Raw genomic sequence first — 27,371 nt, forward strand, 5'->3', positions numbered from 1 at the left:
GTACATACAAAATGTGCACGTATGTGTTAATGGCGGAATATTGTCATTATTAAATAAAATAAAAAACCACGGCAATACTACGACTTAGGAGCCTTATTGCGAAATGAATGAACAGTATACAAAAGTTTCACGGACTAATCATTGCTGTGGTTCCAAACCACATACTCACCCTCCTTCTGTCTCATTCTATGCTTCAGCAGTCCACCCTCTGCTTTTCACCGTGGGTGGTAAATAGTGGGCCCACCCCCTGCTCCCACCCAGGAAGGCGTCACTTTATCATACACACACACACACACACACACACACACACACACACACACACACACACACACACACACACACACACACTCCCACACCACACACAGGGACAAACATACAACCACATATGCCTTAATCGCTCCCTATCCCCCTGGGCCTGAATGTGAGAGCAGAGCAGGTCTGAACAGGTGGAAAGGCAAAGCAAGCCTGCAAGTCATGGCTGAGAGACGACACACACAAACACACACACACACACACCTTTCTTTGTCCTTCATCTGTGTTGTGTCCATCAAATAGCATAAGACAGTATTAATCCTCAAAGAATACTTCTTGAGGAAACGCAGTGGGTTTTTACCTTTATCTTAATATTTAACATTCCCACCATTTCACTGAAAATAGTCCTGCATGTCATACAAACATATATATACATAATCTATGGCTACTAATATTGTTCCTGTAAATTGATGTACACATTTTCTGCAGCCCACACTGAAAATTCAGAGTAGTAATTCAGTAACAGTCCTATCACATAGTACATTGTACCTGATGATACTTGTGTATGGTTGCACTTATATGCCTTATAAGGATGTATTTTGTTTTATTATGGTTTCGCTAGACTACAGTAATTCTACATAATCCTTTAACCTAATAAAATAATTGTTTTTGAATTATATGTTATTTTCGTTTACCACCTATGTCTCTCATAATTGTAAAACAGGAGGAGGTATGAGGTTAAAATTGATGATAACAGTTGTTGAAAGCAGAAAAAAAAAAAGATCAGCCGATGACCACCAGGTGTCGCCAGAAACCACTATTTCCGAGAGCTGCATTTTTCAGCTGGATGTAGTTACTGAGGTAATGCAGAGGACGTGTTCTCCCGTCAGGTGGGTATCGCAATGTTAGACCCCACTTGAACCGATACCAGTTTAAGGTTGATTTGGTGCTAGACACCCTCCATCCCCTTTTCTTTTTCTTTTTTTTTTTTTTTACAGTAAGCAAACAAAATCAAACGACCTGAAATCTGTTTCGAAGCGGGGTCTAAAATATAGTCACGCGCAAACATCAAACTTGGGGATTTCGTGAACGGAGGCTGTGGGAATGTTTTGTTTATGAAGGCTACTTGCATCAGCTTGTCTTCGTGAGCAGGTGAGGGGATAGAAAAACCTTCCAGCAGCCTCTCGGGTTTGTTAGAAAGCTGCGACACCGGCCCTGTGTTTCTTTTTTTTTTTAACTAGTCTACGTGAAGGTGTGAGGAGAGAGGAAACCTGGCTGGTGGTAACCGCTGAGCGGGTCCGGAGCTGCCTGTCTCTGCTGGTTAATAGGTGTCCCCCCCTCTCTCTCCCCCATTCTCTCTCTCTCTCTATCAATCTGTCTCTGGTGCGCGCGCCGCAATTGTGACCGGCGCTCGGGTGATGATGAGGATGATGAGAGCGTGACCTCACCGCTTTCTGCACAGCTGCCGGAGAGAAAAGCGAGACGCGGAGACACGTTGTGGGAGAGAGACACAAGAGAGGCGCAGGGCCGCGGAGAACCTTCACAACACACAGGGGGACTGCTCGGCGCACGGGGGACTCCGCCGTGGGGCGTCCGTTGGCTGCTTCCCGCCGGTCCGCCTCCCAGAATGTTCTGTGCTCCCGGTTCATTCCTACGGTACGCGAACCAGTCGCCGCGGCGTCCCCACGGACACTGAAGTCCAGATGCTCACCCTCTCCGCCGACATGGACGAGTCTTCGTCGCTTCTGGATCTGCTGGAGTGCTCGGTGTGCCTGGAGCGCCTGGACACCACGGCCAAGGTGCTGCCGTGCCAGCACACCTTCTGCCGCCGCTGCCTGGAGAACATTGTCAGCTCCAGGAACGAGCTCCGCTGCCCGGAGTGCCGCATCCTGGTGGACTGCGGGGTGGATGACCTGCCGGCGAACATCCTCCTGGTTCGCCTGCTGGACGGTATCAAGCAGCGGCCCCAGCGAGGGAGCGCAGGAGGAGGAGGAGGAGGAGGAGGAGGAGCAGGCGGCAGGCAGTCCTTGGCCGGGGGCTCGCTGCAGGGATACGCTGCCGGGATATCCGCTTCTTCCCCGGGCAGTGCGATCAGAGAGCTGCCCGTAGCCACCAGGAGCTCCCCTGTCAAGGTTGGTTACTTTCCCACCATCCACGCTATGTGCCAGTGTCTCTCTCTTTAGAGTCCTCAAACACCCAAACTATGTTCAGATGTTTCCCCCTTTCACGAATCGTCGTTTATCCACAAAAACACTCACTTCCTAATATGCAACTTAAACATTTTGCGAATGGCCAGGAGCAGCTTTTCATTTCGGTATACACCAAAGAACATAATACCAACTTCATCACCCCCCGGAGTTTGGTGGAGGAAGATTTTGAGAACAGTTGTGCGGACCAAGTCCCCACTGTTTATCTCTGATGCTGGCTGGAAATGGGGAACGGTGTGTTCAGCATGCCGCCTGCACAGATACCGGTGTCCCGCTGCTGTACGCTCGTATAGATGCAGATTTTGCAGACAATGCTGGGAATCTTCACGCAGGGAGACTTGGTTGCAGCGTGGACTGTTTTGACCATTAGAACGTGCAACAAAAACTTGGCAGGAGAGTCCAAGTTATGGAACATGGGGAGAGAGAAAGTGAGGATAAGAAAGCATTGCTTCCCCATGTCAGTGATTTTGAATTGAGTGGGACAGCAGAAGTGAGTTGCTGTTGTTTTGTCATACTGTTGCTGATGACACAGCTATGCCTTGACTGATGCATATTGTTGTCTATCGATTGTTTTGCTGAATTATCGCCAGCTCTGCCTTTCATAGTCCCTCATGTGATGCTACTCTGGCATCCTAATGAGGTTGTCTTTCCCGTGATGCCACCGAGGGATAATTAAACTGAACTTGGCAAGAGAGAGAGAGAGCGGAGGAGAGACGTACCGTGTAGACAGACTGAGAGGGCCACTGTTGGTGCCATAGCCCTGGTGAGACCAGGTTGCCCGCAGGCTGCAGCAGTGTGAGCTTTCATAACCCAAGCTCAATGGGAGAGGAACAGAGAGCCTTGTTTACTTGCAGTGCAGTGCATCCAATGCATTGTCTCATGGCTGTAGTGTGAGATGTGCTGAAGAATGTGGCCGTAATGTGGCGATGAGTCAGAAAATGTGATATCATCCACACTATCACGCAAAAAAAATGTTGTTTAATCTTACCATAAAAATCGGCGAAAAACCTCAGGCAGATGTATAAATGCCTAGTTTTATTGCAGTTTCATTGATTTAAAATAGTCATTGTTATCATGAGGTGCAAGATCTGGAGCTGCAATGAAAAACTGTCATAGATACCTATGAAATGTTGTTGTTTTTTTTCAGAGCATGAATTCATTTTTAAATCTATGTACTGTCAAGCAAAGTGTTACCTACTTCCCACCTGGTAGACAGGTGCACAAGAAAGTGAAATCATGCAAGGGAGAGTGTTGAATTCCCGCACACAGTCAGCACTAAATTTATTAGAACTACAACACCTGATGGTGCCCTGAGCATGAGTGTAGTTTCTGAAATGTCAAAAATGTAAATTCTGTCTGACCCGCAGCCAAGAAATCCCTAAATATTCAATGCACAATATGAAGCAAAGAAATGCAAGCGGTTCCTCACATCCGAGAAGGTGTCAGTAAGATAAAAAAAAGAAACTCTGAATTTATGTGAAATTCAAAAAATCACTCACAGAAGAAAAGCCAGTCATGACTTCACCCTACTGACGGCGTTTTTCTTACGTGTTTTTTTTTAAAGAGAGACAAGGTTTCCAGACTCATGCTGTAACTTGTTAAGCTGGAGGAACTGTATTTTTCTAAGGCGAGCTTGTGTTGTGCGTTTTCTGATAAGTTCAATGGGGTTTGCATGAGGGTGGTCGTGGGCAGGTATGTTCGTGTTTGCCCTCAGCAGCCTTTTTTTTTTCTTCTCCCCTTTAAGTTTACTGATATCCCCCAATAAGAGAGATGCAATGAATAATCAGGCTAAGAGAGGCGCTTGCCATCAGCTTCCACACACCCCTGCTGAGTGCAACAAGACTTATCAGGCAGGCTAGCCACTGCCATTGATTGAAGCAGTGGAGCACTTTGGTGTGATCAAGTGCAGCAGCAGTGAGCAGTCACTCATTCACGGCGATGAACAGGAATCCAAACCCTCAGTGACATTTCCACTAACACTTAACACTCCACTTCAGTTCACTCGATAAACTTTACCAGTCACTACAGGGCAATTTTATACATGACGCACGGAGACACAAAGCACATACACAAAGGAGACACGCTACAACACAGAGTTTTAACGATAAAAGTGTGTTTAGAATATATGAAGCTATAAACTGTTTAGAAAAAATTACTTATCATAACTTTCTAGAGCCCAAAGTGACGTCTTAGTTTACATTTTACACTGGAAAACATGGAACCAGAATAAATTACATTTTTACTGTAGATGAATTAATGACTTATTGACTAACTGATTAATTAACTAATCAATTCAGCACTGTTCATATGGTGAAAAAAGAAAGAAATTTCAAAAGTTGTGTGAGAAGTGTGTCTGAAAGAGTTGTAGCCTTAAAGAAGGGGGGGTGCATGCACGTGATTGCATACACACACACACACACACACACACACACACACACTTACAACCCATTACCCTCTGCAATTCCCTGCAGTCACTTTGCCCAAGTCTCCCACAGGCTCCCTTGGGAACAAGGGTTGGTGATGAAAGTTTGAATTAATCTCTAACAGTGGGGGATGTGTGTGTGTGTGTGTGTGTGTGTGTGTGTGTGTGTGTGTGTGTGTGTGTGTGTGTGTGTGTGTGTGTGTGTGTGTGTGTGTGTGTGTGTGTGTGTGCATTTGGATGTTCATCCCTGTGCACCCAAAGAGCAGGGGTCTACAATACTTACCGATTACCTCTGTGAAACATACAGTAGGAAAACTGGTGTTATCTGCCTGTCAAGCAGAAACAGAGTAACCTCCACATCCGTCTTCATTCCTTTCAGTTTTTGGAGGTCTCTCCACCAATGCCTCACCGATGGAAATGCAGCTCTTCGCCATCACCTGGTCATAGCACTTCTTTTTTCAGTTTTTGTGTTTCTGAACTTCTCCGCTTTGGCTGTTCCTTGGCCATCTCCTTCTTGACAATGCGATTATGTTGTGGTGTCTATGTCGCCATCGCACCGATGCTGGTAGACGTTCCTTCCATGGACTTGACTTAACATTGCCGCCAGTCTCTTGTCTGCAGTCCCAGTCAATCCCATTAAAAACTCCACACGGTCTTGTGGCGACGGAAGGGTAGACTGCCCCTTCTCCTTCCCCTCGTGATCCTTAAAATGGTACTATTGGTTAGCATATGCCAGATTTACTGTCTTGCTCCCACTGCCCCCCCTTTGCACAAACGCCCCCTGTCGCTGAGTGGCTGGAATAATCGGTCCGAGCCACTTTGTTTCTTTCCCATTGACAGAGCCAGGGCTTTGTAGGGACACCACGGATTTTTTTTCAGCACAGACATAGAAGGGACAGCTAGCGGACCGTGAGGAGATATTCACTGAGTTTGACAAAAAGTGTATCCGATTAGCATCGCCTACTCTACCTTTAAATCTGTGACACACTCGTACAATACCACCACACACACACAGCTATTGAAGGTGTCAAACAGGTCAAAGAGAACACTGTACATCAGGTGTTCAGGGTTGCGGATGAGAACAAATGTGTTGCTATGGAAATAGAAGAAAAGGCAGACATGCTGAGTCAGCAGTAAGACTGGCTTTTTCGCCTGGTGTTTCTGCTCTTTGAGCTTTGCCGACTTTGTGCTTTGACCAGCAAGAGTTTATCAAGGCTGATTGTTTCTTTTCTTTTTTCCAATCTCTGTGTGAAATTAACTATTCAACTTTTGGGACTGGAATACATTTGTTCATCAAGAATGAATCTCAGTCAGTTTCAAATGAGCATCATCTTAAACTGACCCATTTATTTCAGTCAATTAATGTAAACTGCGGTACAGTAGAGTGGATCAGTTATTCTTCCTATTACACGGGTAAAGGATGTGATTATTATCAAGGGTATTCCAGGTCTTATTGTGAAGTTATTTAATAACATCACATTTATCCGTTCATTCATCTGTTAAGGATAGATTTTTACAAGGGGATTCATTTTGGACTTTGCTGAAAGTAATAAGCATTCATATTTTGATCATTTTAACGTGATCAGTAATGTAATATATTCCCCAGAATTGTGTTCTTGTCAGATACAGACCACCCAGATGGGACAATAGTGCTCTGACAATCAAAATGTCACGCTATTTAAAGCTCTTCATAGAGAGCCAATGTAGTACCGATCAGTTGTTAAAATACATGTATGTATTCAAGCAAACTTCAACATATCCATCATATCAGAGGATAACCTGATGTGATCAGAGCTTTATCACTTATTATATTGTGTGTGTGTGTGTGTGTGTGTGTGTGTGTGTGTGTGTGTGTGTGTGTGTGTGTGTGTGTGTGTGTGTGTGTGTGTGTGCTTGTTTGTGAATTACAATTATGCTTACATTTATTGCATAATGACAAAATCAAAAAGAGAAAAATATATTTGTGATATTGCGGAAATGTTCCTGCTTTTCCAATTTCCATTAAATGAGTGTGTCGCACTGATCCCAACCCATGATCTTCTCCCTTACCTGTATTTACACCTGGGGTTGCTGTGGTGACACCTGAGGTTTCCATGTCAACACACTGCAGCAACAACGTCACCTGCTTTTAATCTCCACAGTGAGACATTGCTTTGCCCTGTCATTTCCCACCTGTGTGTGTGTGTGTGTGTGTGTGTGTGTGTGTGTGTGTGTGTGTGTGTGTGTGTGTGTAAGGATTAGGTGGGGGTTGTGAAAAGGAAACAGGCTGTTACCAATCCTGTAATGATCCTTCGAACCTGCTTCTTTTGTATTATCGTGTACTAGGGATACACACAAACACACACACACACACACACACACACACACACACACACACACACACACACACACACACACACACACACACTCACAAGGGCTAACCTAAACCTAAACTTAATTCTACCCTTAACCCTAATGTCATCACTTTCCAAAAATCCTCACTCTCAAAATCTGAACCTTTTCAGAAATTGGTCCTCACAAACATAGAAATACAAAAGCACGCACGCACACACACACACACACACACACACACAACACACACACACACACACACACACACACACACACACACACACACACACACACACACACACACACACACATTGGTTCAGAGTCGTATCCAGACGTGCATATACATTCATTCAAATTCATTAGTGATATAAACTGTCGATCTCTCGCAGTAAACAACAAGCTCTCAGTCCTTACCTTCACATCACACCCCAGCTTCATAAATACACAACGAAGGCCTGACATATACTGCAACACACACACAGCCACATAGACGCACAAACAATTCATCTTCTCAAGTCTGAGAATATCTCTCTGGAAACATTTTTCTCTCTATGCATATGTGTGTGTGTGTGTGTGTATGTGTGTGTGTGTGTGTGTGTGTGTGTGTGTCTGTGTGTGTGTGTGAGAGAGAGAGAGAGAGATCTCTCTCTCTGCACTCTCAACCTTTTTCAACGAAGATTGTTAAATGAACACACTGGTGCGCAAACACATCTTTTTCTTTTGACACTCATTATTCATTCTTTCTCATCTTCCTCTTGCCTTGTCTCTGATGTTCATGTGAAGAGAACTTAATTAATTTCAGTGTTCCCACATAATGAAGCTTCCCTCCACACACATGCACGGTGCCATTTAAAGAGTAGTTGAAACTAGACGACTGTGCTCTGTGTCCCCTGGAATGTCTTGGGAATTATGCTGTTTTGGGCTCTGTGTCTGTATATGTGTGCACGAGTTTGCAATGCGTGTATGCAAGCGTATAGTATGCATTCATCTATTTCCATGCTTCTATGTTTGTTAGCAGTTATATTTTTGTCAAGTAGATACAAGGCACAATTGGATTTTGAATCGTTTGTAATGAAGCTGCCCACAACCAGTCTTAAAAATCTGGTAGTTTAAACTGTTTTCTTGCCAGTATGTACTGTGTTAATGTTTCCTCCAGAATTTTAAAACTGCACTTTTTTGTTTTCTTTGAAATGCAGGGATGCCAAAAATACTGTATAAAAAGAATAATCAAATCAAAATTTCAAAGGATTAACTGGCAACTAGTGTATTTTATGCAGTAAACTAGGGATGATGTCAACAGCTGCATGGGCCAAGTATGATTTTCAGTGAAAGTTTATTTTGTTGTAAAAGTGTAAATGATAGAATATGCATCTGTGTGGTGCTAGTTGTGGAAACACCAAACTACTCGCCTGCTAGGAATGCTGATCTTGATTCAGGATCTAAGTACAGCTTTGGCTATCATGTTGATAATATACTGTGATGATCCAGTAATGACAAAATGAGTGAGCATACTCCCTTTTGGCAGAATTCTGTCCACTCATGTCAAAATCGTGCCATCATCTGACAGGCTGGCATGTCCCTAGTATGTGCTTTCTTTACATAACAGTGTTGCCCTAATTACTTCTGTCCATGTCGCCCTGAATCTGGGTGATGTCCTCTCACATCATTCTCATCCTTGGCCCTGCTGTCATTCTGCTCACACAAATATGGAGACGGATGGATGTGGGTTACATGATGGGTTGAAGGATGGAGGCAGGGTGGTGGTTTAGGGCAGCTTATAGTGTGTGAGTGTGTGTGTATGTGTGTGTTTGTGTGTGTGTGTGTGTCTGTGTCTGTGTGTGTGTGTGAGAGAGAGAGAGAGAGAGATCTCTCTCTCTGCACTCTCAACCTTTTTCAACGAAGATTGTTAAATGAACACACTGGTGCGCAAACACATCTTTTTCTTTTGACACTCATTATTCATTCTTTCTCATCTTCCTCTTGCCTTGTCTCTGATGTTCATGTGAAGAGAACTTAATTAATTTCAGTGTTCCCACATAATGAAGCTTCCCTCCACACACATGCACGGTGCCATTTAAAGAGTAGTTGAAACTAGACGACTGTGCTCTGTGTCCCCTGGAATGTCTTGGGAATTATGCTGTTTTGGGCTCTGTGTCTGTATATGTGTGCACGAGTTTGCAATGCGTGTATGCAAGCGTATAGTATGCATTCATCTATTTCCATGCTTCTATGTTTGTTAGCAGTTATATTTTGTCAAGTAGATACAAGGCACAATTGGATTTTGAATCGTTTGTAATGAAGCTGCCCACAACCAGTCTTAAAAATCTGGTAGTTTAAACTGTTTTCTTGCCAGTATGTACTGTGTTAATGTTTCCTCCAGAATTTTAAAACTGCACTTTTTTGTTTTCTTTGAAATACAGGGATACCAAAAATACTGTATAAAAAGAATAATCAAATCAAAATTTCAAAGGATTAACTGGCAACTAGTGTATTTTATGCAGTAAACTAGGGATGATGTCAACAGCTGCATGGGCCAAGTATGATTTTCAGTGAAAGTTTATTTTGTTGTAAAAGTGTAAATGATAGAATATGCATCTGTGTGGTGCTAGTTGTGGAAACACCAAACTACTCGCCTGCTAGGAATGCTGATCTTGATTCAGGATCTAAGTACAGCTTTGGCTATCATGTTGATAATATACTGTGATGATCCAGTAATGACAAAATGAGTGAGCATACTCCCTTTTGGCAGAATTCTGTCCACTCATGTCAAAATTGTGCCATCATCTGACAGGCTGGCATGTCCCTAGTATGTGCTTTCTTTACATAACAGTGTTGCCCTAATTACTTCTGTCCATGTCGCCCTGAATCTGGGTGATGTCCTCTCACATCATTCTCATCCTTGGCCCTGCTGTCATTCTGCTCACACAAATATGGAGACGGATGGATGTGGGTTACATGATGGGTTGAAGGATGGAGGCAGGGTGGTGGTTTAGGGCAGCTTATAGTGTGTGAGTGTGTGTGTATGTGTGTGTTTGTGTGTGTGTGTTGTTTAGTTTGGGGGGTGAATGTGTAATGGGTGTTAAAGCCTAAACAAGCTTTGGAGCTTGACTGCTATTCCCATGGGTGTATGGGTGGAATCCCATCAATCCCATCCCCCAGTTGCACAAATACACACATGGGCACACACACACACACACACACACACACACACACACGCACACACACACACACACATTGGGTTAAGGGTTAACCCCCTCACTCCTGGTCCTATTGTTTATATGGAGATGAGGGGGAGATGTCACTAGCCACCGGTCAAGCCAGTACATTTCAGATAGAGGAATTGTGCCTTATTTTAAAGTTGAAATTAAAACATGGCATCATGACATGCAAATGTACATATTCTAACACATCACATTTTAGAAATTTAAAGTTGAGCAGAGATTAAAATTCATTTTTGCTAAGATATCAGTATATATATCTGGTTGTTTGTTTTCACTTTTGAGCTTATTTAGTCAAAAATGTTATTCCCACCCTCCCCCCTAAAAAAAGAAATAATATAAGCTTAATTTATTTTTCTGCTCCGATAGCGCCAAATACATTACCATTCTCCGGGGTGCTTGAATTTTTGGTTCCGACTGACAAATCTGTACTGGTCATTTGATCGGGCGCTAAAAATGGTCGTAACATCAATTTAATTCAAACAACCACATAGTTAACCAGTTTAGGGATGACACTGTCAGCTGCTGCCATATACAGAACTACCGGCCGTGATTCTAATCACTGGGGTAATGTATGCAGTGTTGAGGTTAAAGGACTACTTGTTTATGTGAGTTTTGACAGTCTGGTCATTGGCTGTTGCCACAACTGGACCTATGAGAGAGAGACAGCTAAATCTAGCTAGGCCACCTCCTTTGCACAATGCAGGATGAACAAATCAAATGCTGCCATGGGAAACACCCACCAGACGCTTGAATCCAGAAATATGCCCATAAACGGTTTTATCCTCTTTTAAAAAATGGTACACAGTAGCCGCTGTATCTTTTTTGTTTATATTTCCTTACACAAAACCGCGGAGAATAAATTCATGTTCAGATCTAAATGAGTGAATGTGATGTATTAAAAATTTTACTCCTCATCACGAGCAGCAGGGTGAAGCCCAACAGTGGAAGTAGGTTCCTATTATAGCTTACAAACGTTACCATCATCTTTTTACGTAAAGAGTGTCTCAGACAAAAGGGGAAAGCAATGATGCGTGCCATGTTGCATAAAGCAACGACTTCATCTAGAATCCTGTCCGATGTGGGTGGGTGTGCTGGTGAAAAAGTCACAGCTTCTCTACTGGCATCACATTACATGGTTTCTGGCTAATGATAGCAGAACTCAAAGCAGACCAGAGTTGCCTCCTTCTGCCATCTGGGACTGTCGATGTGTAAAATTACCCCAAGCAGCCTAAAGCAGTCGTCTGCAAGGTAGGTGAAGTGCTAACAGTCATAGTTTATGACTGCGGGTAGTTTTACTTTGGTGTTAAGACTCTGCTGACTCCTCCAAGAGAGTGCAACATAATGTGTTTGTCTGTTGTAATAAGGGATGAGGTTCCACCAGTGATGTGCTTGAAGAAGTGGAATGGTTCTCCTGGGGGAAGAGATTCATGGAAACACGCTGTTGTTTCTCCAAGTGTCAAGACAGTGCCATGTGCGTATGTGTGTACATATGCCTGTGTTTGAATACGTTTCACTTCCTTCCTGTCTCACTGGAAAAATACCTCCTCCACCTCCACCACCCCCTCCTCATCTTTCTCTGTTATGGAGAGATGCTGAAATGCACCCACCACCCACTTTAAACTTGGCAGGAAGCAAAGTCTTGGCTAGAGTAGAAAAGAGAGATCAGCGTACACATGCACACACTAACAGACATGTACACTGATACACGTACACACACATCTGAAGAGAGTTTGGAAACATGGCAGCGAATACAGGTCTTTCTCTTCGTCGACCTGCTGTTCACTCTCACAGCTCTCAACTTCAATTCATCACCAGCAGTGTTGATAGATCTTTGTGAACTCATTCTTTTCCCCGCTGTTTTTTATTTTGCCCATAGGACTAATTGAACTTTTGGGGTAGTTCAGTTCCTCCCAAAGAATTTTTTTTCTGTAAATTTCACCACATTATGGTCTCTGAAATGTGGCCTTTTCATCAGATTAAATGTCTTGGACTTTAACCATGTCTTTAACTTAGGTGACAAAAGACAGCAAAAATTAAACATGAACACAAAGCGAGCTAATATTATTTCACATATGAGGTAAAATAAATCTTGAAAACATTAAAACGCGTTTCTGAATCATATACGAAATCCAAAGTTTACTATGTCTCAATATGATATCAAAACACAAATACCAAGTGTATACTGTAAAACATCTTAGTGTAGTGATACCATGAGACCAAAATACATTTAGGGATAAAAAGGTCACCGTAAACTAATTGCAGGACCGATAACATTACAGGAATATAGCGGTACTAGTGGACTACCATATAGCCACCATAAACTACTACTATGAGTATTACACCAAACAAATTGTGACTGTGTGAATACTAAGTCTACTTGACTGAGGATATAGGGATATTCTTCTGAAATGTGTGCTGCATGCATATGAATTTTTGGGGGTCAGATAAGAGCATTTCAGGTTATTTCGGGACACACTCTGATCCACAGTGTTCATGGCTGCAGTACAACTATGATCAGCTTTCCACTCTGACGTCTGTGTCGAAACATCCACTCCTGGCTCTGTGTGTGTGTGTTTGTGCGTGTGTGTTTGTGTGTGCGTGTGTGTGTGTGTGTGTGTGTGTGTGTACGGCACGCGCATATGTGTGTTTTTGTATGCATAAATACTATGTGTGCATATTTGAATTGGCGTATGCATGCTTCATGTGGTGTACAATAGTGGTTTTTGTGTGTACTTAGAAATGAATTTGCTATGTGTATATGCGTACTGTACATGTATAAATCATGTGCATGTGTGTGTTGTTTGACTGTTTTATGTTTTCATGTGGAATTTCTCAACCTTTTATAATACTGAACTTGTAGAATGAGGTTTGTGTGTGTGTGTGTGTATGTGGCTGGTCATGGTGGGGTGTTAAAGGGAAAGGGAGTGTGCAAGGAAAGTTGGAAGGAAATGCAAAAGCCTGGTGGCAGTTATGTAGGGATTTTTTGGCTTTGTCTGGTGTGTGTGTGTGTGTGTGTGTGTGTGTGTGTGTGTGTGTGTGTGTGTGTGTGTGTGTGTGTGTAAGATTGATCTGGTGCTTTTCTCCCTCCAGGACAGGGATTATGTAAGCAGATAGAAGTGAGGTCAAATACCATCCTTCCTCCGGCTGTGTTCTGTTTAGACTGGAAACAATGGGAACACTGGTACAATCAAACTACTCTGCTTTTAAATGTAAAAACCTTTACATTCTCCAGAGACACTAAGATGACTGCCACTTTCACATGTACTGGATATTGCACAGGCAATGATACTTTTAACCTGTTCATTCTCGCTATTAAGTGTTAGTCTTGCTATTAAATGTGTCTAAGAAGAGATGGGTAGAGAGGAAGAAAGTGAGAGAGGATGAGACATATCAACAGATGCACATTACCATGGCAACATGCACAGACCAGTCTGGAGCTCAAATTTCCTTGACTATTATATAAATCCATCTATCTTGATGACAATGTTTTCGCTTGTAGTAGTCAAGGTTTCCTAAGATCTTGTTTTCCAGATAAGGAAACTTGATAAAATTCAAATGGAATATCTGGAAAAATTTACAAATGGGCAACTGGTATAAAATGCACTGTAAAGGCTAGTAGAGGCTGCCGGTGTCCTTGGCGATGGTCTTGTTTGTTTTACAGCAATTGCAATCAAATATCGCACTTAATGTGATAATGATTTGTAGGTGTTAATGCTGCATGACACAGAATTACAGTAGTTAGAGATAACTTGTAGAAAATTTGAAGTAATACCAATAATACACAGAGGGCAAAAGGCAGAGAGGCCAAACATCTAACATTAATGAATGTCAGTTGCTTTGGGTAGACTGTGTGAATTCTTGTCTTGAAGAACAAATTCACAATTAGCAACCACTTTCTGCTGTGTTTCCAGGCAGTCTAGTGAAATTATAACAATTTCAGTGCCATTCATGTTCAGAGACAGCTTGGCATTTACTTTCTCAGGGAACCTTTAAGTGCCTACATGTACCGGGATGCAAGAGGGTATGTGCGAGCTTGTCAATGGGAACCTCTGAAAAGCAGTCCAGGTCGAGGAGAGGATGTGTTTACCTGGCTGTTACTGTAAGTGCTTATCACATCCACCTACTGATAACACTACATAGTCAACAACATTATCTGTACTGTATGCATGCCAGTATGATACACAACAGCTATTGCCAATGGTGGGAAATGGAAGCAGTTATACTAACATTGTTGGCTGCTGGTGCCTCAGTCTTCATCAACCTGAACCTCTGTTTCTCTCTGTTTGCATTTTAACAGAGGACTCAGATATGACATATGACTGGACAAAAATCAGTACTATTGTATATTCATTTTGGTGGATTTGTATCATAATGATATGATCATACTATGTCATCGTTTAAAAAATTAATGTTGTCCATTTAATGATTCCAAGCAAATGGAAATTATTTAAAATTTTAAAAGTAGTGTTGTTTTATGTGTGACTATCTGTTATTGTACACAAGAGTTGAAAACAGTGTATTGCATTCAAAATCAGCTTAATTATTTTTTAGATGTAATTTTGCTGTGGAAATTTGACATATTGTGAGATACATCAAACATATATCAATATCAGACAAACCTTCTCATTTATAATGTAAACCAGATTATAAACAGAACATCTATAGGCATTTGGGACATTATAACTGTGCTACCACATTACTAATATTAAGTTCCTACGTAGTTAAGTTAATATTAAGATTCCATTTCTGTGGGTGGAAAATGTTCAAACCTGACTCCAGACATTATTTGAGTAAATAGCAAATTTAGAGCCTCTGCTTTGCCGTCTCATTTAGTCGTTTAACCTGGGAAGATGATTCTGGCAACACCGTTCTCACCGCATTACCTAATTAATGTTGGGGAAATAACTAATTTCAAGTTTGCAAAAAGAGTATTGATGGAAATGAAACAAATACCAGTTTATCAACTCATTCAGGATCATATTTTTTAAGGGGTTATTTTGTATGAACCAAAACGTCGAGTCGTGTTCAGCTCAGAGGGGCCCTGACAGAAATGACCAAGCCACAGAAAATAACTGTTCTCCCCTGTCTGAGCAACTCTGTTATTTGGGTTGTTATCATGTTGTTATTATGTTGTTATTGGGTTGTCATTATGGTTGTTATTCATGGGAATGCGTGAGTGTGTGTGTTTGTGTATGTGGGTGTTTGTGAACATGTTTGTCGATGGCTCTGTCCTCTATCATGTGTGAGTCATATGGTTTGTACTGTTGTGTGGGCTCGTGCGTGTGCATGTGTGTGTGGTGAAACTTTAGGTCCACCAGCTCCACTCCGCACCTCATTTCCACAGGACAGATGGAGATGTCAGTTATTATTCTGTTGTAAATCCCAGTAGGAATCAATCTCACACACTTTTCTCCCCTCAATAATCTATCTTTATCCTTTTTTTTTATCTCTTTTTTTTCATACCCTGGCCACAACACTGACATACTGGCCAAAAGGCTGCCTTTATCGATGCCCTCAATATATTGTATTATACTGTATATACATCATCTAATAGATATTGTGATACACAATATGGCAAAACAGTGATTTAATGTATGGCACACCATGACATCTGTGCAAGTAGAGACGAAAGCAGACAACGAAAAAAGCGAAATCATATAACGCATTGTGAAATGGGCCATCGGTCGAATGTCAAACTACCCTTAAATGGCTAAAGGCTGAACTTCCAGAAAGCAGTTAAGATGTAAACTACCTTTTGATAAAAGAAGGATGCGTATTGTTACATTTTCAATTAGTCCAAATTATGAAAATGCAGCATTGCAAATTGCTAAAAACATAAGCACATTACAGTGTAAAATCATTATTCTATACACTATGATCATACATCTGACAGGAGAAAATATCATCTTATTTAACTGGCAAATGTTGACAGTCTTCTAACTAAGAGTTAGCATTCTCTCTGAATACTAAAGTCCTCAGTGTCTTGCTCTGCTGCTGTGCCTAGTTGTCAACTTGTTCATGTTCCTCCTTTCTGCGCTTCCTCTCTTTCAATGTGCTCGTCTCTGTCTTTGCGTGACATTTGTCGGCTCAGAGAAGGACTTCCAGTCAACAATTGCAGCCATTTCTCCACTCAGCTCTCCGTTCATTCTCTTCATCTGTCCTCAGAGAGTAGGCTGAGGTCCAAACTCATCTCATGCGTCCTTTGCCTAGTCCTGCCAGCTCTATTAGAGCACTATAGGTCATCATGCTGGTCTCTGGCAAAAGCTGAATATTGTTGCCATCAGGAACCTTATATTATGTCCAACACCAGTCTTTTGTAGAAACCTGGGAAAACTGTAGCTTGGCCATCCTGTATTTTTAAGGTCTGAAAGGTTGATAGTAGTCCCTTTATACACATAGAGGACCATGCAGTCCTTCAATCAAATAATTTTTTGTGCCCATGTCATCTGCAAATATCTACTGTACTTCTTTTTGATTTTCATTATCTTTTAATCTATACTGGAAATGGATACTTTTATTTCTCTTCGTCACCATCATGATGACCATGATTATAAATCATGACTCATTTTTATTGTTCCTTTAAAGCTTTTTCTTTTGCTCCTGTAACCATCTGTCTTTCTCTAGCATGTAAAATTTGTTTTTGTTTCATCCCCCACTTGCTTTGCACGGTTTGTCATGTCATTTAACACAACATTGCGGTTCTTTAATGCAACTTCTGGAGACATTAGGAAGCTGTTGAAAGCAACAAATCTCACTGTTAATGCACAGGTGGCGGATTTGTGGTCATGTAAAATCTGTTTGCATACAACATCAAAGCTGAGATTTTATAGTATCATGGCAGTTCCTGGTATCTTTCTCTCGTATGATCCTCTATCCAAGCAGAGACTATCTCTGACTGATAAGAAGAATCGGTTAGTATCAAATCTCTATACAGACACAGATAACAGCCAGACAAGGAGAATCAGAAAGAGTGTGTTTTTTTTTTTTTTTTTTTTTTTTTTACCGACTTTTCACACCCCTTTAAGGAATTGTCCTCACAAAAGCACCAGCGAGTGGGAGAGAAGAAAACAGATAAAGGGCTGTCCAGCCATATACCAGGTTTTGACCTAATCTTGTTTTCTTCAACTTCTGTGTGACTTCTTTGTACTAAATATTTGTTACACTTGGCATTTTTACCACAACTAGGAATCATGGCAATACTCACTCTACCCCTCCAGTGTCCAGCCTCATAACATGGTGGGAAGGCACTTTACAAAAATTGTCAGATAATGCCATATTTGCTGTGCAATTTGTAGGTAATGTGCAATTTTTAGAGTTCGGAAAGATTGTAAATGGAATTATTCAGAAGCTGTAAGGGCTTAAACAGAAAGTTAAAAAAAAACAAGTGCTGCTTCTACGATAAAGAACTTGTAGTGCAATTTTGAAATGGGACACATGTTTTCGTTTTTTTTTTTTTTTTTGTGTGGAATTGCAGCGTTAAAATCAAAGATGCATGGATGATTTGTTTCACAGATTTCTTTCAGGAAGAGCCAAACTATATGGCGATAGATGGTTCCTATTAGAGTTAAAGTGATTCTTCCAACGTTGCCTCCTATTAAAGCTGCTAAGGACTGTGATCATACATATATTGCTTTATCAATCTGACTCACAAAGAGCTGCAAAAGAGACTGTCCCATCCTAGCAAAAAAAACCAAAGAAAAACCCTTTAGATATTATGTTTGGGAGGCAATAATCTCTGCCCAAAAGACGTGATAAATAAAAAGTTATAGTCAACTAAAAATTGAGAAAACATCTTTGAACCCATGAAACTGTCAATTCTAAAGAAAGTTTTGACACAAAATTGTTGCTATCACTGCATAGCCAAAGTTAGCATTACTAGCTGTTCACCAGTCTCGAAGAAACATTGGGAGTTCAGCATCAAACTTCATTCCTTTACTCCCCATGGCCTTTGCTTCTATCTCTATCACTTATTTTTCTCTACTGGAGTTAACATGCTGACCAGCCAGCCCCGGCACGTCCCGTCTCGTAATACCACTCTGTGACAGTGAGTCACTGTAGCCTCCAGTCTTCCCTCAGTCCAGCATTAGAAGATGAAGAAATTGCATAGCCTGGAGAGCATACTTTAACCTCTTGTCTTGTGAATGCAACAATGGCTGATGCTCTCAGTGAGTAAACAGCTGTTAATAACGTTAACAGCTAACACTGGCTATGTAGTTATAGCCAAAACTTAGATATAGCACCATAAATATAATTTGCCACAGACCATCCTGAGCTCTAAAGTGTGCCGTAATGGCCTAGTTCCACCATGATGCCATCATATCCCAGAACTGTTTGTCTCAGGCAATCAAGGCTAAAACTAGGCTGAAACCAAGTGCAGCACCGAACAGAAATTTTATGTGGATCATCATAGTTTCTTTTTTTTTTTCATTCTTCAAAGAGGCAATGGTTGTGATGTTAGCATTAATCAACTGGGTGGAAATGTGCTGGAGAGCCACAGGAGATACTGGCACTGTAGGAAAACTGGGACAGTGTCAGACCCTGCAGCCATGGCTTTCGTTTTTCCTCTCTGAAAACACATTCTTTCATACATTAACCCCATTTCTCTCTTCATCAACACACTCCGCCTTTCTATCTTGCCCTCCTTCATGTCGCCTTTCTTCTCTGATTCCCCAGTCTTCCCATTATTCCAGTTCCGTTAAGCTGCTTGGTAACGACAAGAAGGAAAACTATGCTGTTAAAGTGATAAATAATTACAGGTAATATTTACAGATCCCTAGGAATGGATTAAAAAAATCAATGGATTTCAGTGCTATAAGAGGTAGGAGACCTACAACTGCAGGAGCAGCTGTCATACCAGTTTTGTAAGCTGTCAGTTGGAAGATGACACTCTGGAAGACACTGAACTACAATGATACAATTCTGAATTTAGATTTAAGATCAGCGTTTAATTCTTTACAGCAGCTGTCATACACAACAGCTTGAAAGCCTTTCTTTTCAGCTCAAGGCAGTAGGTATGTGATTATCTAAAGTCACTAATTTGAGTGGTGTACATTGACAAAGTACAGTTAAAGTATGTGAGCCACATCCACTGTGGTTACCTGCAGCACCAGGCCGTTGGAAAATAACCACACAAAAGCACTAGACCAGAGTTTTACTTGTACATTCCTTTTATTTATTGTACGACAGTGTTATTTGTAACTGCAAATGTAGTTATTATATGGATTGTTGTGTTTCCAAATAGATTTGCAAATCATTGCTAATTAAATTCATGTTGACATTTTGTCGTTAAGTAAGTCTAGAAATGTGAATAAAAGTCATCCTATGTCATTGGCAACACATTTGCACTGCTCTATATTTGAACTTGCAACACCGCACTTCCTAGACAAGTCTCCTCTCAAGAGAAGCTCCTCTCCACCCTCAATTACCGAACTGTCAGTAAATTGTAGTGATAGAGCACTGCTTTTAAAGGGAAGGAGAAAAGCTGATGTGACCGTTACCATGATTTTCCCCATGAGTAACACCAGCCTCTAACACACACACTGACAATGTGCGATAATGCCATCCTCTTTTAGTACCCTACACACCTGCAGCCGTGAGGAAACCAAAAGTAGTCCAACATTACCACTGTGCCCCTTGATTGACAAAAATACCACCCTCAGATGTCATTTAACAAAATGACTGTACCACACGAGAAAATCTTTTCAAAGCAGTAGTCTCTTTCAGCTCTGTTATCATCCAATAACATAACTTTGACAACAGAAACCCAGAAATGATAGATTCTTAATTGTCTGTAATGGCCCGTTTCGCTTTGAAACTGTAAGCCGAGTGATGCTGCAAGCTCCTGTAAAAGCATGAAATGTTGTTTGTGAAAACTTTTATGTCTACACAAACTTCCTGCCTAACAATCTGCATTATCCTCCCTTTTCCAAACATCCCTAACAGATATTCTTAGTATAAACTTTGAAGAGTGACTGCTGGGACAAAGAAAAATTACAGTATTTTGGAGTGTTTAACAATAGCACCAGTCTTAGAGTCTCCCCGGCAACTTTTAGTGTCTCATACTCACAGGAGAAGCTACTGCTTTGTCTCCCAGAGGCTTATGTTTTAATTCTTATTTTGAGTTCGGGATGTTTTGCCGTGTTAGTATTGCTGCGGTAATCTAAATTTAAGCTGGGATGCACCGCCTCCACTTCCTGTATGGTCCCCAACCCTGTGTTCTGCAACAGGTGTTTTGCCTTTGACAGCTAATGGGCAACACCTGCTGTGACATCACTGGTTGGGGCGCAGTCAGAAGTGCAACATGCACGAAAAGTTCACCCATTAAAAGAGCAGGCCAACAGTAGTTTTGATTCCTTTTATGATTCAGTGCAGATATGTTTGGGTTGAGTACTTCAAGATGTCTGGTATTAGAAAACTAAATAAAAACACACCTTACAACTGATAAGAAAAAGTAAACATACTATGCAATAGCACCTATCGTCTTCAATTGACTAATGTCCACTCTCCAGTTCTGCTGTTGCTTCATTGTTTTATTTCCTCTTTGCTCTCTGCACTCTCTTTCTCTCTCGTCTCTCTCCCTCTGGTTTTGAGTGACACTACAGTCCTCCCTTATATCTACTGAATTCAGCTGCTGCAGCTTGACATGCATACACATTCTCACACACTTTTTAAGACATAAAACAATGTCAGCAAGAAGGCTTTTCCTGGCAGCCCGTTCCTCTGTGTATTGTATGATCTTGGCTGTATTAAAGGAAAATCTCTGCAGTCACACCTATTCAGTCACGCTCTCGCTCCCTCTTCTATCGCCACCAGAAAATTGAAATTTCTACCGCTGCTGTTCCCTGTGATGTCCCTGTCCCAGATAAATCACTTCTGTCCTTTGGTGCATGCATATAGAGCCACATACACACAGTAGTGCCCAGCTGTTCTTTTTTTTAATGCCAACACTATTGTTTTGTTGACAATTGCTAATAGCTGATATTTCTGATGATATTTAATGTCTTCCATGTGTTTGTATAACAAAAACCAGAAGTAGTTAGTGTTCTCCTTTGATTTTTATTCATGTCAGGGTTGGCGAACATCTGAATACAGAATTAGATTTGGGGCATAAAAGACACTGAAACTGAAACCCAAGATAACACCACCGGTATTACAACAACTACACTTACAAATACTTATATACTACCTGATACTTCAATACATACTGTATTTAAGAAAAAATTTAATTCAGGCATTTTATGCTTGCATTTGCGACTAGACAGTAGAGAGAGACAGGAAATAGGGGGAGAGAGAAGGAGAATGACTTGCAACAAAGGTTGCCAGTTGGATTTGAACATGGGACATTGCAATTCCATGATCAGCAGCTTAAACCCCATGGCCACTAGGTCACTCCAAATCTACACATACATTTTAACAAATTCAACTTAATGTCTTCCTATGAAAACCAGTGTGGTGTTAATTAATTTTATTTATTGCTGAAATGATAGGTCAATTAATCACTCAGATAATAATTAACAACAATTGTAATTATCTTTGAAATGATTTATCAAGCAGCAAGCCTGAATTCTATATTAGTTAGGAAAGAATGTAAGTTGAATTATTCAGAAGCACTGAGCCTGAATACAAAGGCACAGCGCTGCTTCAAGCTAAATGCTATCTTCGAGCTAAATGCTAATGTCAGCATGCTAACATGCACAGTGAAAATGCAAACATGATGATGTTTATCAGGTATATTGTTTACCATGTTCAAGATCTTCGGATAGCATATTTGCGTGCTGACATTTGCTAAACAGCACGGAACACAAAGTGCAGCTGAGGCTGATGGGAATGTCATTATTTGCAATTGTTCAGTCATAAAGCAAAGTATTGCACAAAATAAATTATGTCCTGATGGTAGCCCTAGATGAAAATCAAGGGAAAATGAACGTCTTTACCAAATTCCATGACAATCCATCCAATAGTCAGCAAGACATTTTCACTCAAAACCACAAATATGAACCTCATGGTTGCTCTACACATGAAGTCAGGGGATCACCAAAGTGATTAGGATTCATTGTCTGAAAACAATGAATGTCTATGCCAATCTGTCCAGTACATTTGCACATGTATTTCACAGGACATGTGAAAGATTTGACCTGCTGGTGACGCTACACCACAAATCAGGAGATCACCAAAGTCATGTGACTGCCTCCTCTGGGCATCATGGACTTCTGTACCAAATTTCATGGCAATTTATCCAATAGTTGTTAAGATATTTCAATAAAAACAAAAAATGTCAACCTTATGGTCTTGCTAGAGGAAAAGTCAAAGGATATCCTGTCATTAGGCTTTGTCTCTTGACAGCCATGAATTTAAAAATTACATGATAATCTATCCAATAGTTATTAAGATATTTCAGTCTGAATCAAGTGGTGGACTAACCGACTGACTGTTTTTTATCATTATATGTTGAATATGCTTGAGTTTTAGAATGACAGTTCTAGATCAGTTTGGGCTTTAAGAAATTTGTTGAGCATTTTTGAATATTTTATAGACCAAACGATTACTTAATCAACCTGAAAAATAATCGATTAAGCGAGCGCAAACCTCCGCCAACGCCAGTGCCAAACAAAATACACCAGAAGTCAGAGAAAAAAATGTAATTCATAGTAAATGATGTGGACCTGCCTCAAAATCTAATGGGTTCTCCCCTAGCCCATGCCCCATCCCTCCACCAAGTTTGGAGCAAATCAGTTTAGTACTTTTTGCATAATCCTGCCGACAAATAAACAAACAAATTAACTAACAAACAGGCACAGGGGAAAATATAACCTCCTTTGCAGAGGTAATAAGTCTTTATTTTCTAGTCCTAATTCTGCTCTGTGTTGAACAATCTGTATCACATCCACTAAGCTGAATGAAGGACTGGATAATTCATTTCATATTACACCCTGCTCAAACCAGCTAAACGGTGAACGTTGTGTCAGCAAAGTACAGTGTGACATTGTTGTGCCCCTAGCATTGAGCTCTTACACTACATAAAGTTATAACATAATCTTGTCTCCTGGTAGTGTGCGGAACTTGGCCCAGAAAAATATGTCACTGGCCATCACATTCAGCAAAGGACAAAGTACAGTACTTAATACAGTAGCAGAATGGATGAATGTATGTGTGAAGGTAACACCAGGAAGGTGGAGGGAGATTATAGATCGCTTCACTGCTGCAGTGTTTTTCTTAGGATTTTGTATAAAGCAGTTTATATAAGCATTGCACTTGTTTGTCTGTTCAGCAGTGATCAGAACTATCCTATCTCATGCAGACCAGTCAGGCTAAACAACTGCTGTGTCCTATCAAGTAATGAAGATCATTGAGTATGAGTATCAAGACACACATTTGTTCATTTATTGATTTAGTCTTCATAGTGTTGAAATCCTTCCAGGAACTTTCCCATAACTTTCTTAGTCTTCTGTTTTTTAGGCAGTTTATGGGTTAATGTTTCCCTCTCTTTAAACAGTTTTTTTTTTCCATATGGTGGAAACTGTAGTAGAGGTTGATTATGTGTGTAAGTATAGTTCTGCATATTCTCACTATGATAAAGCTGAGGATCTCTGTTGACTGACATTCCTATTCACAGACAGACTGCATTCCAAGCCAAAAGCTCCACATACTCTGAGAAACCACACACATACACATTCAGAAGACAATGGTTTATGTCTAACAGGAGGATGTGTGGCATTCACACACACTTGCACACACAGGGCTGATTGAGCAGTCTGTAACAACAGATGGCTCTGAACCCTGCAGATGTTTGTGTCTGTTGCTTTTGTCAATCGTGAATAAAGATCTCTTGTTTTTCATAATTGAATCTTATGAGTGGTGTGTGGCTCATGAAGCAGAGCAACTACACATAGAAACACATGGAGATAAAGATTGTTTTTGTTTTGATTTGATTTCCATGGTGTCTTCTTTTTTTTGCTCCAGAACAGGCCAACAGACATTAGCCACTGGTGGTCCATAAATGGACAGGTGGGGCAGTCTGGTGTCCCACTGGTAGTCTACAGACGTGTGTGTGTGTGTGTGTGTGTGTGTGTGTGTGTGTGTGTGTTTTTGTGTGTGTTTTGAGACATTTGGAGCCCGTCTGGTCTTTGCTCACAGGGCTGAGGCTTCCCTGTATGTGGTATCTGAGGTGCTAGCGTGTGTGTGTGCGTGCGTGCGTGCGTGTGTGCGTGTGTCTCCTTGGCTATCTCTGTTTGACCTGCCATCTAAATGAGGTATTTCACAGCACCATCCCAGAAAGAGCACAGTGAAATGTAATAAACTCAACCAATTTAATGTCAGATAATGATAAGCTCCTCTTCTGATCCCTGTAGAGAACTTTTGAGTTTTCTGAAGGTCGGGGACTGAGTAGCAACCTGGAAATTACTGTGTCGCTCCAGGGCCCTCTCGTAGGTAGGACACCATTTTGTGTGTAAAACTTCAACCAATTTTGCTTTCTAAATTAATTAAGCAGCAAATTCTAATATATGAGAAGCTAGAACCAGCAATTATTTGACATTTTTGCATTAGAAATGACTTTTTCACAATTAATTGATTATCAAAATAATTTTCTTTATATCTACTAATCAATTAATTTACCAACTTCTGCAACTCTAATATGATGTCACAAATAAAAGAGACAAATGTCCACAAGTTCTCAGAACCAAAGATAATATTTTCAAAATTATACATCTATCATTTCAAAACCCAAAAATTTCAGCAATGCACTTTACTTCCTGCGAGGCACTTTGCCTTCTCTATAATGTGCTGTGAGAAACCTTGACATGCAGTTTAAAATTATTTGGATTAGATAAATACTGCAAATTAATAATGATTTAATGATAAATGATTTAAACAAGTAATTGATTATGTAAATCAGTTTTCTGCTGTTCGAATGATCAGTTAACTGACTAATTGTTGCAGAATTGTCCATGACTAAACAAAAAAACACAAAGTAATACAATATATGCCTATATTGTACTAAACTAAGCCATTTCAACCCACTGAAATCGTATTACTATTAACTCCACTAAAATCATGCCTGTGCAGTAAAATTGGGTTCAATCCAGTATAATCAGATTCAGTCTAGTTTAATTCAGTGCCATCTATTCCTACTCTCTCCACATAGTCTTCATCTGTCCAATATAATCCACTTCTGTACAATCAAGTAATTCAGTATAATCAGTTTGGGACGCACATGATCCAGTTCTGTTCAATATAATCCCATTTCAGTCCAGTATAATCTGGTTCAGACCAGCTCAGTTCACATAGTGCGAATGTGAATGTGTTTTTGGTCACAGTGGCGGACAGATCCTGTCTCTCTCTCTCTCTCTCTCTCTCTGTGAATGAGGTTATGATTGACCCACTAAGTAGACAGATGGAGGAAGGTGTGTGTCTGTCTGCATGTGTCTGTTTATACCAGCAGTAGCTTCCCCTGGCTTTGTGGTTTTGTCCAGACTACTCTCACACAGACACACATACAGACACACACACAGACACCAACTCACACAACACACACACACACACACACACACACACACACACACACACACACACACACACACACACACACACACACACACACACACACACACACACACACACACACACAGTTTTCTTAGCTACACTCTACTTACAGTAGATCACAAGTGTGTCTGGCCACAGTGTGCAGTGTGCATGTATAGTAAATATATAGCATGTTGTATAATGTGTGTTTGTGTGTATGTGCCTTTGTGAGAGAAGGAGTAAAAAGGAAGTCTTGGTGGTTGAGTGTACCTTAGACTTACTGAACCACAATTATGGCTACAATCTACTCTCCACGCTGTATTTGTGGCAGCATGTCTGTGAGGCCCCAAAGTTAAACTCATCATACTTTGTGTTTCAGTCTGTTTGTTCAGGAAAAGTTTTTGGTTTCTACAGAGAGATACACACCAACAAAGGGAGAAACACAAGAGACAGAGAAAGGTATAGAGACTTAGAGGCTTAGTTCAGTGCAGAGAGACGACTATGGGTGGGCCTGGCTGGGCCTAGGCCCACCCAGCTATTTAATTGGCCTAGGCCCAGCCAATCAAATAGCTGCCTTTTTTAGCTGCTTTTTTTTGTAATAACTCTTCTGTTATTAAAATGGCTTGATATGCGGTTTGCTTTCCTTATCTCTTTATCTCTGTCTATGCATGTGATAGTAACAATGATTTCATGCTCACTTTCACTTCATACTATTGTAAAACATAACGGCGGGCAGGGGGTATCATTTTGGTACTAACTGGAAGCAGCAATCTGTATAATTTATTTACTAATAAAAATTCTTCGTACTTTAAATAATATGTGACGTGTGCTGGGATTGGCTGTTTACATTGTCCGAATAGTGCTGCTTACTGAAATCTACCAAAGTACAGGAAGAGTTCCCGAATTAGTTGTTTTCCAGAAATGAGCAGCAGGTAGTTAATGCTAGTTAATATTATTAGCTTAAAAACGAGTAGTCTGGTTACTGACAGTTAACCTAGCAATGGCAAAATAGATGCTCCTAACAACGTTTTTCAGTAAACAAGAGTGGAGAAGGAGGTGCTTGATGCCACCACCATTACGGGGTAGGGGGGCAACGAATTAGCACAGTCAAACTCCAAAACAGACAGGCCTTCGGCTTCGTCATCGTCTGACACTGGAAGTAGCCCAGGGCCAGCTGGGGTAGGGTTTTTAATTTAGGTTGTTATTATAATTTACTCCAAGAAATTGTATATTGCACATTATTTATGACAACAGTCCTACTTTTTGTTTCTAATGTAATGTAACGTTAGTTAATGCAGGGTTTTTCCTGGCATTCTAAGACTTAGGGTCCTCGCCTAAGCATTTTTCCCAAACTATGCTGAGAGTCTTCTGTGGCTCTGGAGAGAAATGATACTATATTGGCCCTAATATAAGACAATA

At 40.9% G+C, this 27,371-nt stretch overlaps 1 protein-coding gene across 1 annotated transcript in view; it reads left to right on the forward strand.

Annotated features, from left to right (window-relative positions):
* Nucleotides 1-1,733: 1,733 nt before the first annotated feature.
* The window catches only part of LOC120801065 (E3 ubiquitin-protein ligase SH3RF3-like), a 104,863-nt gene continuing 79,225 nt past the window's right edge, over nucleotides 1,734-27,371 (forward strand). Inside the window, exon 1 of the mRNA XM_040147578.1 lies at nucleotides 1,734-2,384. Coding sequence (XP_040003512.1) covers nucleotides 1,956-2,384 — 429 coding nt within the window. The 5' untranslated portion in view covers nucleotides 1,734-1,955. The remainder of the gene's footprint in view (nucleotides 2,385-27,371) is intronic.

Source organism: Xiphias gladius, chromosome 16 (genome assembly GCF_016859285.1).
Source record: "Xiphias gladius isolate SHS-SW01 ecotype Sanya breed wild chromosome 16, ASM1685928v1, whole genome shotgun sequence".
Lineage (NCBI taxonomy): Eukaryota > Metazoa > Chordata > Actinopteri > Istiophoriformes > Xiphiidae > Xiphias > Xiphias gladius.